At 46.1% G+C, this 15,947-nt stretch overlaps 1 protein-coding gene across 2 annotated transcripts in view; it reads right to left on the bottom strand.

Annotated features, from left to right (window-relative positions):
- LOC137255656 (uncharacterized) overlaps positions 1-15,680 on the bottom strand; it is a 47,218-nt gene extending 31,538 nt beyond the window's left edge. Inside the window, exons 1-2 of one of the 2 annotated variants that reach the window (XM_067793132.1) lie at positions 15,417-15,680; positions 14,688-14,781 (exon numbers count right to left, since the gene is read on the bottom strand). In XM_067793132.1, the coding sequence (XP_067649233.1) occupies positions 14,688-14,781; positions 15,417-15,559 (237 nt within the window). In that variant the 5' untranslated portion in view covers positions 15,560-15,680. The remainder of the gene's footprint in view (positions 1-14,687; positions 14,782-15,416) is intronic. The other variant, XM_067793131.1, reaches the window with a different exon arrangement.
- Positions 15,681-15,947: the final 267 nt, after the last annotated feature.

The raw sequence follows: 15,947 nt of genomic DNA, 5'->3' as shown, positions 1-15,947 counted from the left end.
ACATGATTAACCAAGAAATAACGCACTGATGGTGTTGGCGACGCACGGGACACGCGGCATGACACGCAGACGTATGTAGCTTGCCATGCCAGTGCACATGGGCTTGTCGTACATCGTCTTGAAGCCCATTTGCATGGGCTTTCACATGCACTGTAGATGTTAGGGATCTTCGAAAGGAGAGAGATATTATAAGGGGTTATTGGTGGGGTCGACATGAGTCGGCGGCGGAAGTCAAGCCGGATAGAAAAGCGGCACAATATGCAGACGGTTGCAGCTGTGCACAGCATTGCAGACGTGCATGTTATGCATCGCCAGAAACCCCATGAAGAGACCTTTCAAATGAATCATAGATATTAGAAATCCAATGAGGGATAACGAAATTAGAACGAAAGTCTACTTCCGCTACCGGCGCCGTTGCGACGGAACGGACAAGCGGCATTACCTACGGACATGCCTAGCATCTTTGCTCAACGTCGCACATGCACATGCCATACACCACCAGAAGCGAATTGAAATGCTCTTTCTAATGAATATAAGATACTGAAAGTCGCATCAGACATGTACACATGATTAACCAAGAAATAACGCACTGATGGTGTTGGCGACGCACGGGACACGCGGCATGACACGCAGACGTATGTAGCTTGCCATGCCAGTGCACATGGGCTTGCCGTACATCGTCTTGAAGCCCATTTGCATGGGCTTTCACATGCACTATAGATGTTAGGGATCTTCGAAAGGAGAGAGATATTATAAGGGGTTATTGGTGGGGTCGACATGAGTCGGCGGCGGAAGTCAAGCCGGATAGAAAAGCGGCACAATATGCAGACGGTTGCAGCTGTGCACAGCATTGCAGACGTGCATGTTATGCATCGCCAGAAACCCCATGAAGAGACCTTTCAAATGAATCATAGATATTAGAAATCCAATGAGGGATAACGAAATTAGAACGAAAGTCTACTTCCGCTACCGGCGCCGTTGCGACGGAACGGACAAGCGGCATTACCTACGGACATGCCTAGCATCTTTGCTCAACGTCGCACATGCACATGCCATACACCACCAGAAGCGAATTGAAATGCTCTTTCTAATGAATATAAGATACTGAAAGTCGCATCAGACATGTACACATGATTAACCAAGAAATAACGCACTGATGGTGTTGGCGACGCACGGGACACGCGGCATGACACGCAGACGTATGTAGCTTGCCATGCCAGTGCACATGGGCTTGCCGTACATCGTCTTGAAGCCCATTTGCATGGGCTTTCACATGCACTATAGATGTTAGGGATCTTCGAAAGGAGAGAGATATTATAAGGGGTTATTGGTGGGGTCGACATGAGTCGGCGGCGGAAGTCAAGCCGGATAGAAAAGCGGCACTATATGCAGACGGTTGCAGCTGTGCACAGCATTGCAGACGTGCATGTTATGCATCGCCAGAAACCCCATGAAAAGACCTTTCAAATGAATCATAGATATTAGAAATCCAATGAGGGATAACGAAATTAGAACGAAAGTCTACTTCCGCTACCGGCGCCGCTGCGACGGAACGGACAAGCGGCATTACCTACGGACATGCCTGGCATCTTTGCTCAACGTTGCACATGCACATGCCATACACCACCAGAAGCGAATTGAAATGCTCTTTCTAATGAATATAAGATACTGAAAGTCGCATCAGACATGTACACATGATTAACCAAGAAATAACGCACTGATGGTGTTGGCGACGCACGGGACACGCGGCATGACACGCAGACGTATGTAGCTTGCCATGCCAGTGCACATGGGCTTGTCGTACATCGTCTTGAAGCCCATTTGCATGGGCTTTCACATGCACTGTAGATGTTAGGGATCTTCGAAAGGAGAGAGATATTATAAGGGGTTATTGGTGGGGTCGACATGAGTCGGCGGCGGAAGTCAAGCCGGATAGAAAAGCGGCACTATATGCAGACGGTTGCAGCTGTGCACAGCATTGCAGACGTGCATGTTATGCATCGCCAGAAACCCCATGAAGAGACCTTTCAAATGAATCATAGATATTAGAAATCCAATGAGGGATAACGAAATTAGAACGAAAGTCTACTTCCGCTACCGGCGCCGTTGCGACGGAACGGACAAGCGGCATTACCTACGGACATGCCTAGCATCTTTGCTCAACGTCGCACATGCACATGCCATACACCACCAGAAGCGAATTGAAATGCTCTTTCTAATGAATATAAGATACTGAAAGTCGCATCAGACATGTACACATGATTAACCAAGAAATAACGCACTGATGGTGTTGGCGACGCACGGGACACGCGGCATGACACGCAGACGTATGTAGCTTGCCATGCCAGTGCACATGGGCTTGTCGTACATCGTCTTGAAGCCCATTTGCATGGGCTTTCACATGCACTGTAGATGTTAGGGATCTTCGAAAGGAGAGAGATATTATAAGGGGTTATTGGTGGGGTCGACATGAGTCGGCGGCGGAAGTCAAGCCGGATAGAAAAGCGGCACAATATGCAGACGGTTGCAGCTGTGCACAGCATTGCAGACGTGCATGTTATGCATCGCCAGAAACCCCATGAAGAGACCTTTCAAATGAATCATAGATATTAGAAATCCAATGAGGGATAACGAAATTAGAACGAAAGTCTACTTCCGCTACCGGCGCCGTTGCGACGGAACGGACAAGCGGCATTACCTACGGACATGCCTAGCATCTTTGCTCAACGTCGCACATGCACATGCCATACACCACCAGAAGCGAATTGAAATGCTCTTTCTAATGAATATAAGATACTGAAAGTCGCATCAGACATGTACACATGATTAACCAAGAAATAACGCACTGATGGTGTTGGCGACGCACGGGACACGCGGCATGACACGCAGACGTATGTAGCTTGCCATGCCAGTGCACATGGGCTTGCCGTACATCGTCTTGAAGCCCATTTGCATGGGCTTTCACATGCACTATAGATGTTAGGGATCTTCGAAAGGAGAGAGATATTATAAGGGGTTATTGGTGGGGTCGACATGAGTCGGCGGCGGAAGTCAAGCCGGATAGAAAAGCGGCACTATATGCAGACGGTTGCAGCTGTGCACAGCATTGCAGACGTGCATGTTATGCATCGCCAGAAACCCCATGAAAAGACCTTTCAAATGAATCATAGATATTAGAAATCCAATGAGGGATAACGAAATTAGAACGAAAGTCTACTTCCGCTACCGGCGCCGCTGCGACGGAACGGACAAGCGGCATTACCTACGGACATGCCTGGCATCTTTGCTCAACGTTGCACATGCACATGCCATACACCACCAGAAGCGAATTGAAATGCTCTTTCTAATGAATATAAGATACTGAAAGTCGCATCAGACATGTACACATGATTAACCAAGAAATAACGCACTGATGGTGTTGGCGACGCACGGGACACGCGGCATGACACGCAGACGTATGTAGCTTGCCATGCCAGTGCACATGGGCTTGTCGTACATCGTCTTGAAGCCCATTTGCATGGGCTTTCACATGCACTGTAGATGTTAGGGATCTTCGAAAGGAGAGAGATATTATAAGGGGTTATTGGTGGGGTCGACATGAGTCGGCGGCGGAAGTCAAGCCGGATAGAAAAGCGGCACTATATGCAGACGGTTGCAGCTGTGCACAGCATTGCAGACGTGCATGTTATGCATCGCCAGAAACCCCATGAAGAGACCTTTCAAATGAATCATAGATATTAGAAATCCAATGAGGGATAACGAAATTAGAACGAAAGTCTACTTCCGCTACCGGCGCCGTTGCGACGGAACGGACAAGCGGCATTACCTACGGACATGCCTAGCATCTTTGCTCAACGTCGCACATGCACATGCCATACACCACCAGAAGCGAATTGAAATGCTCTTTCTAATGAATATAAGATACTGAAAGTCGCATCAGACATGTACACATGATTAACCAAGAAATAACGCACTGATGGTGTTGGCGACGCACGGGACACGCGGCATGACACGCAGACGTATGTAGCTTGCCATGCCAGTGCACATGGGCTTGTCGTACATCGTCTTGAAGCCCATTTGCATGGGCTTTCACATGCACTGTAGATGTTAGGGATCTTCGAAAGGAGAGAGATATTATAAGGGGTTATTGGTGGGGTCGACATGAGTCGGCGGCGGAAGTCAAGCCGGATAGAAAAGCGGCACAATATGCAGACGGTTGCAGCTGTGCACAGCATTGCAGACGTGCATGTTATGCATCGCCAGAAACCCCATGAAGAGACCTTTCAAATGAATCATAGATATTAGAAATCCAATGAGGGATAACGAAATTAGAACGAAAGTCTACTTCCGCTACCGGCGCCGTTGCGACGGAACGGACAAGCGGCATTACCTACGGACATGCCTAGCATCTTTGCTCAACGTCGCACATGCACATGCCATACACCACCAGAAGCGAATTGAAATGCTCTTTCTAATGAATATAAGATACTGAAAGTCGCATCAGACATGTACACATGATTAACCAAGAAATAACGCACTGATGGTGTTGGCGACGCACGGGACACGCGGCATGACACGCAGACGTATGTAGCTTGCCATGCCAGTGCACATGGGCTTGCCGTACATCGTCTTGAAGCCCATTTGCATGGGCTTTCACATGCACTATAGATGTTAGGGATCTTCGAAAGGAGAGAGATATTATAAGGGGTTATTGGTGGGGTCGACATGAGTCGGCGGCGGAAGTCAAGCCGGATAGAAAAGCGGCACTATATGCAGACGGTTGCAGCTGTGCACAGCATTGCAGACGTGCATGTTATGCATCGCCAGAAACCCCATGAAAAGACCTTTCAAATGAATCATAGATATTAGAAATCCAATGAGGGATAACGAAATTAGAACGAAAGTCTACTTCCGCTACCGGCGCCGCTGCGACGGAACGGACAAGCGGCATTACCTACGGACATGCCTGGCATCTTTGCTCAACGTTGCACATGCACATGCCATACACCACCAGAAGCGAATTGAAATGCTCTTTCTAATGAATATAAGATACTGAAAGTCGCATCAGACATGTACACATGATTAACCAAGAAATAACGCACTGATGGTGTTGGCGACGCACGGGACACGCGGCATGACACGCAGACGTATGTAGCTTGCCATGCCAGTGCACATGGGCTTGTCGTACATCGTCTTGAAGCCCATTTGCATGGGCTTTCACATGCACTGTAGATGTTAGGGATCTTCGAAAGGAGAGAGATATTATAAGGGGTTATTGGTGGGGTCGACATGAGTCGGCGGCGGAAGTCAAGCCGGATAGAAAAGCGGCACAATATGCAGACGGTTGCAGCTGTGCACAGCATTGCAGACGTGCATGTTATGCATCGCCAGAAACCCCATGAAGAGACCTTTCAAATGAATCATAGATATTAGAAATCCAATGAGGGATAACGAAATTAGAACGAAAGTCTACTTCCGCTACCGGCGCCGTTGCGACGGAACGGACAAGCGGCATTACCTACGGACATGCCTAGCATCTTTGCTCAACGTCGCACATGCACATGCCATACACCACCAGAAGCGAATTGAAATGCTCTTTCTAATGAATATAAGATACTGAAAGTCGCATCAGACATGTACACATGATTAACCAAGAAATAACGCACTGATGGTGTTGGCGACGCACGGGACACGCGGCATGACACGCAGACGTATGTAGCTTGCCATGCCAGTGCACATGGGCTTGTCGTACATCGTCTTGAAGCCCATTTGCATGGGCTTTCACATGCACTGTAGATGTTAGGGATCTTCGAAAGGAGAGAGATATTATAAGGGGTTATTGGTGGGGTCGACATGAGTCGGCGGCGGAAGTCAAGCCGGATAGAAAAGCGGCACTATATGCAGACGGTTGCAGCTGTGCACAGCATTGCAGACGTGCATGTTATGCATCGCCAGAAACCCCATGAAGAGACCTTTCAAATGAATCATAGATATTAGAAATCCAATGAGGGATAACGAAATTAGAACGAAAGTCTACTTCCGCTACCGGCGCCGTTGCGACGGAACGGACAAGCGGCATTACCTACGGACATGCCTAGCATCTTTGCTCAACGTCGCACATGCACATGCCATACACCACCAGAAGCGAATTGAAATGCTCTTTCTAATGAATATAAGATACTGAAAGTCGCATCAGACATGTACACATGATTAACCAAGAAATAACGCACTGATGGTGTTGGCGACGCACGGGACACGCGGCATGACACGCAGACGTATGTAGCTTGCCATGCCAGTGCACATGGGCTTGTCGTACATCGTCTTGAAGCCCATTTGCATGGGCTTTCACATGCACTGTAGATGTTAGGGATCTTCGAAAGGAGAGAGATATTATAAGGGGTTATTGGTGGGGTCGACATGAGTCGGCGGCGGAAGTCAAGCCGGATAGAAAAGCGGCACAATATGCAGACGGTTGCAGCTGTGCACAGCATTGCAGACGTGCATGTTATGCATCGCCAGAAACCCCATGAAGAGACCTTTCAAATGAATCATAGATATTAGAAATCCAATGAGGGATAACGAAATTAGAACGAAAGTCTACTTCCGCTACCGGCGCCGTTGCGACGGAACGGACAAGCGGCATTACCTACGGACATGCCTAGCATCTTTGCTCAACGTCGCACATGCACATGCCATACACCACCAGAAGCGAATTGAAATGCTCTTTCTAATGAATATAAGATACTGAAAGTCGCATCAGACATGTACACATGATTAACCAAGAAATAACGCACTGATGGTGTTGGCGACGCACGGGACACGCGGCATGACACGCAGACGTATGTAGCTTGCCATGCCAGTGCACATGGGCTTGTCGTACATCGTCTTGAAGCCCATTTGCATGGGCTTTCACATGCACTGTAGATGTTAGGGATCTTCGAAAGGAGAGAGATATTATAAGGGGTTATTGGTGGGGTCGACATGAGTCGGCGGCGGAAGTCAAGCCGGATAGAAAAGCGGCACAATATGCAGACGGTTGCAGCTGTGCACAGCATTGCAGACGTGCATGTTATGCATCGCCAGAAACCCCATGAAGAGACCTTTCAAATGAATCATAGATATTAGAAATCCAATGAGGGATAACGAAATTAGAACGAAAGTCTACTTCCGCTACCGGCGCCGTTGCGACGGAACGGACAAGCGGCATTACCTACGGACATGCCTAGCATCTTTGCTCAACGTCGCACATGCACATGCCATACACCACCAGAAGCGAATTGAAATGCTCTTTCTAATGAATATAAGATACTGAAAGTCGCATCAGACATGTACACATGATTAACCAAGAAATAACGCACTGATGGTGTTGGCGACGCACGGGACACGCGGTATGACACGCAGACGTATGTAGCTTGCCATGCCAGTGCACATGGGCTTGCCGTACATCGTCTTGAAGCCCATTTGCATGGGCTTTCACATGCACTATAGATGTTAGGGATCTTCGAAAGGAGAGAGATATTATAAGGGGTTATTGGTGGGGTCGACATGAGTCGGCGGCGGAAGTCAAGCCGGATAGAAAAGCGGCACAATATGCAGACGGTTGCAGCTGTGCACAGCATTGCAGACGTGCATGTTATGCATCGCCAGAAACCCCATGAAGAGACCTTTCAAATGAATCATAGATATTAGAAATCCAATGAGGGATAACGAAATTAGAACGAAAGTCTACTTCCGCTACCGGCGCCGTTGCGACGGAACGGACAAGCGGCATTACCTACGGACATGCCTAGCATCTTTGCTCAACGTCGCACATGCACATGCCATACACCACCAGAAGCGAATTGAAATGCTCTTTCTAATGAATATAAGATACTGAAAGTCGCATCAGACATGTACACATGATTAACCAAGAAATAACGCACTGATGGTGTTGGCGACGTACGGGACACGCGGCATGACACGCAGGCGTATGTAGCTTGCCATGCCAGTGCACATGGGCATGTCGTACATCGTCTTGAAGCCCATTTGCATGGGCTTTCACATGCACTATAGATGTTAGGGATCTTCGAAAGGAGAGAGATATTATAAGGGGTTATTGGTGGGGTCGACATGAGTCGGCGGCGGAAGTCAAGCCGGATAGAAAAGCGGCACAATATGCAGACGGTTGCAGCTGTGCACAGCATTGCAGACGTGCATGTTATGCATCGCCAGAAACCCCATGAAGAGACCTTTCAAATGAATCATAGATATTAGAAATCCAATGAGGGATAACGAAATTAGAACGAAAGTCTACTTCCGCTACCGGCGCCGTTGCGACGGAACGGACAAGCGGCATTACCTACGGACATGCCTAGCATCTTTGCTCAACGTCGCACATGCACATGCCATACACCACCAGAAGCGAATTGAAATGCTCTTTCTAATGAATATAAGATACTGAAAGTCGCATCAGACATGTACACATGATTAACCAAGAAATAACGCACTGATGGTGTTGGCGACGCACGGGACACGCGGCATGACACGCAGACGTATGTAGCTTGCCATGCCAGTGCACATGGGCTTGCCGTACATCGTCTTGAAGCCCATTTGCATGGGCTTTCACATGCACTATAGATGTTAGGGATCTTCGAAAGGAGAGAGATATTATAAGGGGTTATTGGTGGGATCGACATGAGTCGGCGGCGGAAGTCAAGCCGGATAGAAAAGCGGCACAATATGCAGACGGTTGCAGCTGTGCACAGCATTGCAGACGTGCATGTTATGCATCGCCAGAAACCCCATGAAGAGACCTTTCAAATGAATCATAGATATTAGAAATCCAATGAGGGATAACGAAATTAGAACGAAAGTCTACTTCCGCTACCGGCGCCGCTGCGACGGAACGGACAAGCGGCATCACCTACGGACATGCCTAGCATCTTTGCTAGAAAGAAAATATAGCTGAAAAAGACGAATACTATGTTAGATATATAAAGAATTGTATGTTTGAACCAAATATATCATGAAATAGACTTTTGCGAAACCACATGAACGAAACATTGCATTGCATTTGAAATGACGTATGTAGCGCAGAACGGATATAGAAAAATATATCTGAAAAAGACATAACACATTAGATACATAAAGAATTGTATAACTGAACCAAATACATTATGAGCTATTTGTGTTAACCAGCACTCACCACGTGGAGGTTGCTCATTTAAGAGTGCCATTTTTCTTCTCCTGCACCATTCCCACAACAGCAAGTTCGAACAGCGAACCCCTTTACTACTGCTGTATAAACCTAATGGGTCGAAACTGACATTAGGTTATGGAATTACAGGCTATAACCTACTACTTCTATCCTACGGTTTTGGTTTGATCTACTCTCTGGTCTAGTGTCATGTAGCTTTTCCTGCACCATTCCCACAACAGCAAGTTCGAACAGCGAACCCCTTTACTACTGCTGTATAAACCTAATGGGTCGAAACTGACATAAGGTTATGGAATTACAGGCTATAACCTACTACTTCTATCCTACGGTTTTGGCTTTATCAACTTTCCGGTCTACTTTCACTTTCATCTGCTTGTTTCTCACCTTTTGGGCTTTATGAGCTTGCCTTTTCCTTTGTTTTTCCCTTTTCCCTTCCCCCTACCTTCAAGGTGTTGGGGCTGGGGCTGGAGCTGGCTGGAGGAATCTGTTGGAACTGACGCCGATGCAGATTCTTCAGCGTTTGATGTACCCGCTGCTTGTTGGATAACATCTTGCACAAAAGCACACTCACTAGCAGCCTGTAAGGGAGTCTTCTTAGCGTAGTACCTACTGACAGTCTTTTGGCCATGTGCAAGATAGTCACTGGCCATCTTACGTTTTGCAGCATCATCGGGATGCTGCCTTGCCACTTCAGTCTCCAAAGCTTTCCGAACATCCGTGGCCGTAAATGTCCTCCGTTCGTTTTCGAAGTTGGGTTTAAGGAAACCTCTTGTCCTCTGATAGCGGGCCAACTCGAGACACATATTCCCCACTTCAGTGCCGTCCACTCTCCTGAAGAAAGGCGATTTGTCCGGTAGAGCATCTTCAGGCATGTCACCACGTACATATTGACGGTAATCCCTGAACATGTCGTAATCCTCTTTGGACAAGCTTAGGGTGACCAGGAAGCTCATGGACGTCTTGTGGTCCATGAAAGAAAGTTGGTACCTCCCGGCAACACACCGTGCCTTATTGAAATCTGCCAACTTCATACACGACGGCACTGAAGGTCTTTGGGCATGTCCAAGTTGAATTATCCCACAAGACAAGTACCGCATCACCAGGCGCTGATCGTCCTCAGATGGAAGTTGATCTGCCTTGGCCCGGTCCAGGATGTCCCTCACCTCTTGTCTGGTTGCAGGATCGGTGTACCCCTTTTGAACAACGGAAATGGGCGGCGGTTGTTTGGTTTCATCTCTGAATTCTGTAACAGATTTACGGACCTCTTCGCGTTTATACTGGCTAGAGACACCTGTATATGAACAATGCGTAGCACTTGTAAACCTACGCAAATTATCGAAAACCCTTGGGGACATTTGAACGTACGTTTGGCAGTAGCTGAGAAAGGATTTGACAGCTGACATGTAATTTTTAATGCCACCTGCAGATACCCCATTTTGTGAAAGGACCGTGTTAAAATAATGAATTTCATCTACATGCTCAAATATATCAAAGTTGATACAAGCCATATTACTATTTGGGAAAACATGTTTTTGGATATAATAGAAAAACTTAGAAACGCGGCGACACGTGTCACCAGCATTACGCCCTGCTTTTTTAAGAATATTGGTTAAATATTGATAAAACCCTGAAAGTGTCGGCTCACTTTCAGGGAACCTATCGTATAAGCCAGTGTTTGTAAGATTAGCCCTGACTGTGTTTTGTTTGTAATTATACCGAGTACCACTTCTGGTAGACCCAGTTAAACCAGCACTGGTACTCGGCATTGGATTACTAGTTGAAGGAGAGGCTGCAGATGCGTCCTCTCCTTGAATTGTGTGGCCAAAGTGTTTAAGTACCCTGATGTAATCAGGGATTTGATTTTTGTTGACACTGTATGTGCCACAAAATGCCAATAGAGCCGACATTGACACCAGCTGTGTAGCAGTATAGGACTCGCTACGGCGGCGATTTTGGGCGTGTATGGCGTGTAGACCAGGAGTAGAGCTACCAGGATAACATTGCTTTAAATGCGCGATGCCTTTGTAATATGTTTTACACTTTTGACAAACGACCGAAATGTTTGTGGAAGGCATACTTGATGATAGTGCTGGGACACTTACTTTCTGGGAATGATTGGTCTGGATGTCACAGTCTTGGACAAATTAAGAAATAAACTGCTTATACGATATGTCTATTTAGGGAATAAACCTAGTAATGTTGAGTATCAGTTTGATAAAGTGAGCAACGTAAATGACTGAAAAATGCAGAAATTAAGAACAAACGAGAAGAAATAAAAGTAAAGTTCACTTGCCAATGGTGATTGCCAGCGCTGACTGGTAGTGATCCACTAAGACACTTGGTCTGTGATGATGAAATTGCAGTGACATGCATTCCCTTATATTACCATGTCGCGGTCAGTCAACCAATGGGATGGTTTAGATGAAGTTCACGTGGCCAAGCCGGATGTTTCTACGGGGGAGGAGGAAACTGGAAATTGTCCATCTCCATTACATGCGTGATGTCCATTTGGAGGGGCAAGAGCATGCCAAAAGGTGTGAATTGCACATGCCAAAGGAATTTTATACGCAAAGTTGAAGTCAGTGGGGCGACGAGGTTTAAAATCACAAAGTAGCGGCATGTCAAAAGGAAGTGACCCAAGCTGAGTGATTATAACCATAAGAGAGCAAGGCAGGTGACGAAATTACAATTGCTGATAAATAGCATCTCCAGGGTACGAAGATGTGAACACAGACGAGTGATAAGCAGCTAATCACGTAGTAATTAAGTTTACAGGAAGGTAGAGAAGACAATCAGTCCATGCGGACAGATCTGAAAGAAGTTATGAAAATAATGATGATAAGGAGTTGCGAACGCAACTCAGTAACTAAGTGGCCAGACAGAGGCGGCCTTTGTGATAATTTACAGTTGTCAGAGCATGGCGCCATCTTGTCTGTTTGATGCGCGTCGTTACATAAGGGAACGTTTATTCGAATGCACAGTGTACCTTGGCACATCCACATTGTCAAGGTATTACCGACCTCTTTTACACCATTGGTTTCTGATGCTGAAGTAACAGCTGAGGAAAGATGCGCGCCAGATCCCCAATTCTACCAGCCACACGCACAAGTACAGTTACATAATGCCGCGCATTCCTTGATTAAAAGACGTTCCTTGAATGCATATTATAACCTGGCATAGACGCACTTTCAAGGGCTTTCAGGTGCGTTTGAAACATTAAATGTTGGATGATTGATCGTGAAATTATAGGTGCCGTAACACTGACGGGAGACGTGCGCCAGACCCCCGACTTTATCCGCCATCAGCAGTTGCATAATGACGCGCATGGCTTGACTGTCTGAGGTGACACGAATATACGTCACACCTTGGCACAACCGCACTTTCAAGGGCTTTCCGATGCATTTTAAATCTTTCATTTTGGATGAAGGATAATGAAATAATAGCTGGCGGAAGGTACGCGCCAGATCTCCGTTTTTACCTACCAGTCGCACAAGAACAGTTACGTAATGACGCGCATTGCCTGATTATCTCATGTTCCTCGAACGCCCGTTATAATTTGGCAGAGCCGCACTTTCAAGGGCTTTCAGATGCATGTTTAACATTAAATTTTGGATGGTGGATCGTGAAATTATCGCTGCCGTAACACTGACGGGAGACGAGCGCCGGATCCCCGACTACTTTCCCCGCCATTGGCGCAAATGCAGTTACATAATGGCGCGCATTGCTTGACTCTCAGACGCGACTCGAATGCACATTGCACCTTGGCAGAACCGCACTTTCAAGGGCTTTCCACCACCGTAAAAGTTTATATATTAAGACCACAGGCGTTGCTTCTATGGCTTTATTCCAGTTCGTTGCAACTTTTGCTCTGTCACGTATATTGATTCCTGTGTAGAGCGAATGTCTAATGTTGCACACCAGCATGTTGCACATTTCCAGAATCCCACATGAATCCCCTTGCAAATGCTTTGTAGTTGTAAATATTAACGACGCCGGTATAGCCGGTGAACAGATTCATGTAAATTCCGCCAATCTATATCACCTGCGGTATTTGTTGCATTTCGCACATTAATACCCATGTAGCTCCACCACTAAATGCGCAACGTGTGCGTTTTATACACTGTCTGACACACGCTTTAACTGGCTTTCAAACGCAGTATAGAAATGCATTTTCTAAGGTGAATCGTAAGAGTGGTTGCCATTACATCATGACCGGACCATGGTGGCATGATGACTACTGTGATATAGAAGAATTGAAGTTCAACAAAATTACACAAACCATCATGTCGGAGATTCAATCTGGACTGGTTACCAGGGGCACCATTAGAATCACGTTTGCATTTTTGGAGAGAGCGTTGGATCGGGTTTCCAACCATGTATAACATGCATAGATATCACAAAGTAAAAGGCTTCCAAAATACAATGGCGCGAGCGACTTCCACCGGAGGCTGGGTGGAAGAAAAGTCTTCCACCGAGACTCCTGTGGAAGAAATTCAGAAGGCCTAAAATCACGGAAACCTTAATTGCTGGGCTATAAATTTGCCAAAAAAGAAACGGAAAAATTCTACGTGACGCGCAAGGGTCCCGCTATCCAATGACGTGCAGGATGCGCGTGTAAGGCGGCGAATGCAGCTCCCAAGGGAGCCGTGCTGCAATAGGTGATACAATCTGGGTGGACTTTTACAGGGCATTTAGATGTTGGCATGGTGAAGAGGAGCAAGATACTGGATTCATACCGTCTTCATTGCAACAGATGCTGAGACGGACGTTTCTGTGTAGATGCTAACATCACCCCCTTCATACAAGGGTGAACTTCTACACCGAAACGTCGCATGTATTGAAATAAGAAAGCTGTCAATGACATAAACTTCCTCTTTTTGAACTTCCATCGGACGATCCACTAGAGTACCGAGTCATCCTTTACGAGATGGCGAAAATGAAAGTGTGAGACTGTAACCCTGTTGCCACGAATATGTCAACACACGGCAATCCGAAGAACTGACAGGAGGCATTCCTAACGGTATCATCTATCCTATGACTCAACTGCACAGCAACAGACGTTTAGCTTCTTTGCGAAGCATTGTAGAAGTTGTAAAGGTGAAAGAAAAACCAAGTTCTATGAATAGCCAACATATTTATCGTAGTGAATTCGACGTTACGGTGTAGACTCTAACACCATTGACAGTCAAGTGATTATTGTACGGATAGGCCATATCTTCTTTTCTGCATCATTGGGTTGATAACGATGTTGCTATATGTATCTACACTGAAATGTCGCATTGGTTGCAGAGATATAAATTGGATATTGAGAATATGAGAATAAAAATTCAGGCATACAATCTTAAACATGTATCGGGTCATTTTTTTTTTTCGTGTGTGTTTGTGTGTGTGTGTGTGTGTGTGTGTGTGTGACGCTCAAATGAAGTTGAAATTCTCCCCTTTAATGAAGCAGAACTTGGCGTGCTTTATATATCGACACTATATTACTTACCGCTACGTTGTTACACCCCGATCCTTCAGAAAAGTCATTACACGGGTTGAAAGAGTAATACCATGTGCCTGTACCGTCCGCGTGGTCGGCATACCTGTGAGTGAGAGAGTTTAGTTTTACGCCACACTGAACAATATTCCAAGAGTACGACGGTGGTCAGTAAATAGTCGAGTCTGGACAAGACAATCCAGTAATTAATAGCATGATCATCGATCTGCGCATTTAAGATACCATACCCGATCCCGTTAGTCGTCACCTACGACAAGCATGGGTTACTGAAGACCAGTTCTAACCCGGATCTTCTATGAATTAGAATATACCAGAAATTAAGATCGGTGAGGAAATGAACTGAAGCAACAAACATCAAACGTTCTTATCGAATCTCTCATTGATTATCAGCATTTCTTATCGTTTGAAATTACTTACTCTTACGTTCAAACGTAGTTTGTAGAATTTGTTTTATTGTCATCAGTGTCATCATTCAGTACAGAAAACTTTGACTTTTTACACGTAAAATAGTTAGTTAACCAAATAATTGTTATTTGGACAAGCGTTCTTGACGTCGTTATTTATCATCACATATTTCGGAACATTCGAATAATTGTTATTAAACACAGTTTCCCACAATCATACTATACAATAGTACTATATTATTGATTTACCAGGGTCGGGACAATGATGGTATAGGCGTTAAAGGATAAAGGGTGAGTGTTAGATAGCTTTACATACTCAGCCGTCCCGTCAGCTTTGGCCAGAGGGGAGAGGTCGATCAAACCTTCCGAGGTCCGACATGAGCACGGTGAGACTTTTACACATGTGTCCAAGGAAGCACACGTAGACACCAGAACAGCAACGAGGAATAGTGCCAACATGCTGTGGGTCTTGTTGTAAAGGACAAAATGACCCGTGCTTTCATATACAGATGACAGTCACGTGACGATCAACGTAACATGACCGTCAGATACTTACACGCACATCTTGTCTATGTCAGACGTGTTGATACGCACCATATCAGTTTCGCAAGCGCTCTGATTGTTAGACATGTGATAATGAGGACTATCAGATAACACATGCTTGCCATCTGCTTCTCATAAGAAGCGACTAACGGGATCGGATGGTCAGGCTCGCTGGGTTGGTTGGCACATGTCATCAGTTCCCAACTACGCAGATCAATGCTCATGCTGTTGATCACTGAATCGTCTAGACCAGAATCAATTATTTACAGACCGCCGACATATAGCTGGAATATTGGGAGTGCTC

The sequence above is a fragment of the Haliotis asinina genome, chromosome 11 (assembly GCF_037392515.1).
Source record: "Haliotis asinina isolate JCU_RB_2024 chromosome 11, JCU_Hal_asi_v2, whole genome shotgun sequence".
NCBI lineage: Eukaryota > Metazoa > Mollusca > Gastropoda > Lepetellida > Haliotidae > Haliotis > Haliotis asinina.
The sequence above is the reverse complement of the archived record's forward strand: the minus strand, read 5'-3'. Positions and strand labels throughout refer to the sequence as shown.